The sequence below is a fragment of the Aythya fuligula genome, chromosome 2, assembly GCF_009819795.1.
Source record: "Aythya fuligula isolate bAytFul2 chromosome 2, bAytFul2.pri, whole genome shotgun sequence".
NCBI lineage: Eukaryota > Metazoa > Chordata > Aves > Anseriformes > Anatidae > Aythya > Aythya fuligula.
The window spans coordinates 4,989,426-4,992,939 of NC_045560.1; the positions used below are offsets into that span (position 1 = coordinate 4,989,426).

The 3,514-nt window shown below is 53.8% G+C and overlaps 1 protein-coding gene across 1 annotated transcript; it reads left to right on the forward strand.

The window, feature by feature from the left end:
- Positions 1–1,129: 1,129 nt before the first annotated feature.
- On the forward strand, positions 1,130–3,108 carry LOC116486364 (zinc finger protein 260-like). Its single transcript, XM_032182541.1, has one exon. It carries the CDS (start codon positions 1,189–1,191, stop codon positions 3,064–3,066), a length of 1,878 nt encoding a protein of 625 aa, XP_032038432.1. The 5' UTR covers positions 1,130–1,188; the 3' UTR covers positions 3,067–3,108.
- The last annotated feature ends 406 nt before the right edge of the window (positions 3,109–3,514 follow it).

The window sequence follows — 3,514 nt, forward strand, 5'->3', positions numbered from 1 at the left end:
AGCTCCAGGGACAAACCCCACTGGCAGCCTGTGTCTCTGCTGGCAGCCTGCCCCATATCTGGTGATTTTGGCAGCAGCACCTTCAGCCATCAGTGCCATCAGTATTAGCCTGGCCAGCCACATACATGTATACTTTCATTGACAGACACTTCTAGCATCAATATCTTCCTCCCTTTGGTCCTTCTGGCTCCTTTCCCTGCTGGAATTCACAGTCTTGATAGGAGATGTTGCTCACATCTCTCATGGCCCTCATTTATTTTTTAATGGCAATCCATAGGACACAGGCCCTGCTGCTGATTGACCCCTCTGTGAAGCGGACAAAGTTGCTTTAGTTTTCTTCCACTCAGTTCTCCAGCTGCACACCAAGGACATCGCTGACCTGTCTTCCCCTCTGTATGAAGGTCTGCCAGCCCCAAGCAGCACACTCCAGTTTTTCAGTTGGTGTCAAGTTTGGTTTTCTTTGGTTTTCTTGGGCTTGAGGGATTTTGGTTGCTGGACAGTCACTCCTTAAAAAATGGGAACAATTACAACAGTTACTGCAAAGTGTGTAAATTGATCATTTACTTATAAATCTTCTTGGGAAAAGGCCAAAGAACTATTCTGAGAGTAAATCACTAGTGCAGCAATAGTAGAACCAAAACCTCAGTGTCATTGCAGCAATGAGGGCATCTCAAATCCCCTCATTGCCAGGGGAAATTAGCCTGCTCCTGCTGTCTCTGTTGGAGTCCAGCGGAGCTAAGGCCTCAAAGGTCTCAGCTTCAGGCCCCCATGGAGAAGCCAAGGTGCCACCCGTTGTGTTTACCTAGTGAACAAAGCTGGTGGAGTAAAAATAATGCTTTAATTTTCCCTTTATGTTTTCAGTCCAGCAGTCGGAGTCTCCACAAATGCCAAGGAAGCTTCTCCAGGAGACCAGAGAAGGAAGGAGATGGAGTTACAAACACTGCGTCTGCAGCTGAGGTGAAAGAAGGCTGAGAAATGAAGAAGACCACACGCTCCTTGTTGGCCTAGAGCTGGCATTCGGAGGCAGCACCCTTTTATCCACCATGGGGAATAAAATGCATCCATTAAAGTACAAAAAGTACACTTTGATGTGCATGTCCTGATGGTTTCTCTACCCTCCCAGGCAGTCCGTCCCCATCACTCCGTGGCTTTGTGGTGCCACCACACTGGGCACAACGCTCTGCCACCATGAGGGACTTGGTGAAGAGCGTGGTGCTGAAGACACACGTGTGTCAGGAGTGTGGCAAGTCCTTCAGCAAGAAGGGCAACCTGAAGAGACACCAGCGGATCCACACGGCGGAGGAGCTCTTCACCTGTGGGGAGTGCGGGAGGCGTTTCACCACCCGGGGCCACCTCACGACCCACCAGAGCATCCACACAGGAGAGAGGCCTTTCCGCTGCGGGCAGTGCGGGCGCTGCTTTCGCCTGGAGATATGCCTGGCCGCCCACCAGAAGACACACGCCAAGGGTGGTCCCTACCTCTGTGCCCGCTGCGGCAAGAGTCTGAGCACAAAGATCTACTTCAGCATCCACATGCGGACCCACACGGAGAAGAGGCCGTTCGCCTGCACCGAGTGCGGGAAGAGCTTTGTGAAGAAGGGGACGCTCACCGCCCACAAGGAGATCCACAAGCGGGAGAAGCCCTTCAAGTGCCCTGACTGCAGTAGGTGCTTTGGGCAGAGCGCCACGCTGCTGGCCCACCAGAAGATACACCTTCGGGGAGGGCCTTTCATATGCACTGAGTGCGGGAAGAGCTTGAGCACCAAGCGGTACTTCAACGTCCACCAGAGGAACCATGCAAAGCAAAAGTCATTAGAGGGGCACATCAATGGTGTGTCTCTCCAGGTCATCCAGATTAAAGAGGAGTCTGACTTTGCCTTTAAGTCAGAAGAGACTGTGTTGGAATATATGCTTTATGAAGGAGGTGGAGCCCAGGGGTGTAGCGCACCTAGAAACCCATCTGATCCAAAAAGTCCTCCATGGAAAACCCAGACAAAGGAGGAACCCAGTGATGACACAGAAAACATTACTGCGATAGCCTGCCAGAAACCTTACATCAAGGAAGAGCCAGAAGAAAATGTGGACTATAGAAAGCTCTTTGATCCAAAGATCCCAGTGATGGCTTTACCGGAAAGACAAGTTAAAAAGGAAGGAGATGCTGATGGGCAGCATGACTGGGAAGTTCCTGTAGCAGGTAACAGGGTGCTCCAGGTGAAGGAAGAGCCACAGGAAAGCATTGAGTTTGGGATCCACTGTAGGCAGAGACCAAACTTCAGTGCCATCCAGAGGATCCAGATTAAAGAGGAAGCTGGCGTGGAGGCTGACCACCAGCAGTGCCAGAGCCCAAGGGAGAAGCCGAAGAAATGCAGTCAGCCCACCAAAGAGGGGATATTGGAGACCCAGGAGAAATCCAAGTCCAAGAAGGATCTCCCAATGAAAGGAGCTCCCAAAGGTGAACGGATATTCCCCTGTCCCGAGTGTGGAAAGAGTTTCAATCAGAAATCAAACCTCACCAGGCACCGGAAGATCCACACGAGCGAGGGGCCGTACAAGTGCAGCGAGTGCGGGGAGAGCTTCCGCATGAACCGCAAGCTGATCCGGCACCAGCGGCTCCACATGAGCGAGCCCTTCAAATGCACCGAGTGTGGGAAGAGCTTCACCCAGCGATCAAACCTGGTTCGGCACCAGAGGATCCACACCAAGGAGGAGCCCTACCAGTGCCCCGAGTGCGAGAAGACCTTCAACCAGAAGGCCAATCTCTTCCGACACCAAACAATCCACGTCCGCATGGGGCCTTGCAAGTGCACCAAGTGCGGGAAGTGCTTCCCCCAGAAGCGCCATCTCATCAAACACCAGCTGCTCCACTCCCGAGGGGGAGCCTACAAGTGTGGGGCCTGCGGGAAGCGCTACCGGCTGAAGAAGTACCTGCGGAGGCACCAGAAGATCCATGCGCGGGAAGGATCTGCCCCCCACGCAAAGCACGGGGAGGACATGAGGACTGGTGGTGGGCCCCACCATATGGAGCAGGGAGCATTGGTCCCCATGCAAAGTGAAGAGGAGAGCTGAGAGGGCCTGGGACCTGCTTCTGGGGGAAAACCCTTTGAGAAATTGGGAGATGAAGTCTGTCGGCCGTGTGTGTGTGGTACCACGGGGTGGGGTGGGTAACCTGAGGGGACAGTGAGGCTGAGGGGGCACAGCCCTGACAGAAACTGGTCTCCTTCTGCTGTTTGTTGAGGATGGCCCTCAGGGTATCCTTTGCTCACCCTTTGTGAGGCAGGGCTGAAAAGCCAAGCCTCTTCAGAGCATTTAGAATCACAGAATGGTTTGGTTTGGAAGGAACCGGAAAGCCCCTCTAATTTCAACCCCCTGCCATGAGCAGGGACCCCTCCCACCAGCCCAGGCTGCCCCCAGCCCCATCCAGCCTGGCCTTGGGCACTGCCAAGGATGGGGCAGCCACAGCAACTCTGGACGGCCTGGGCCAGGGCCTCATCACCCTCACAGGAAGGAATTTCTT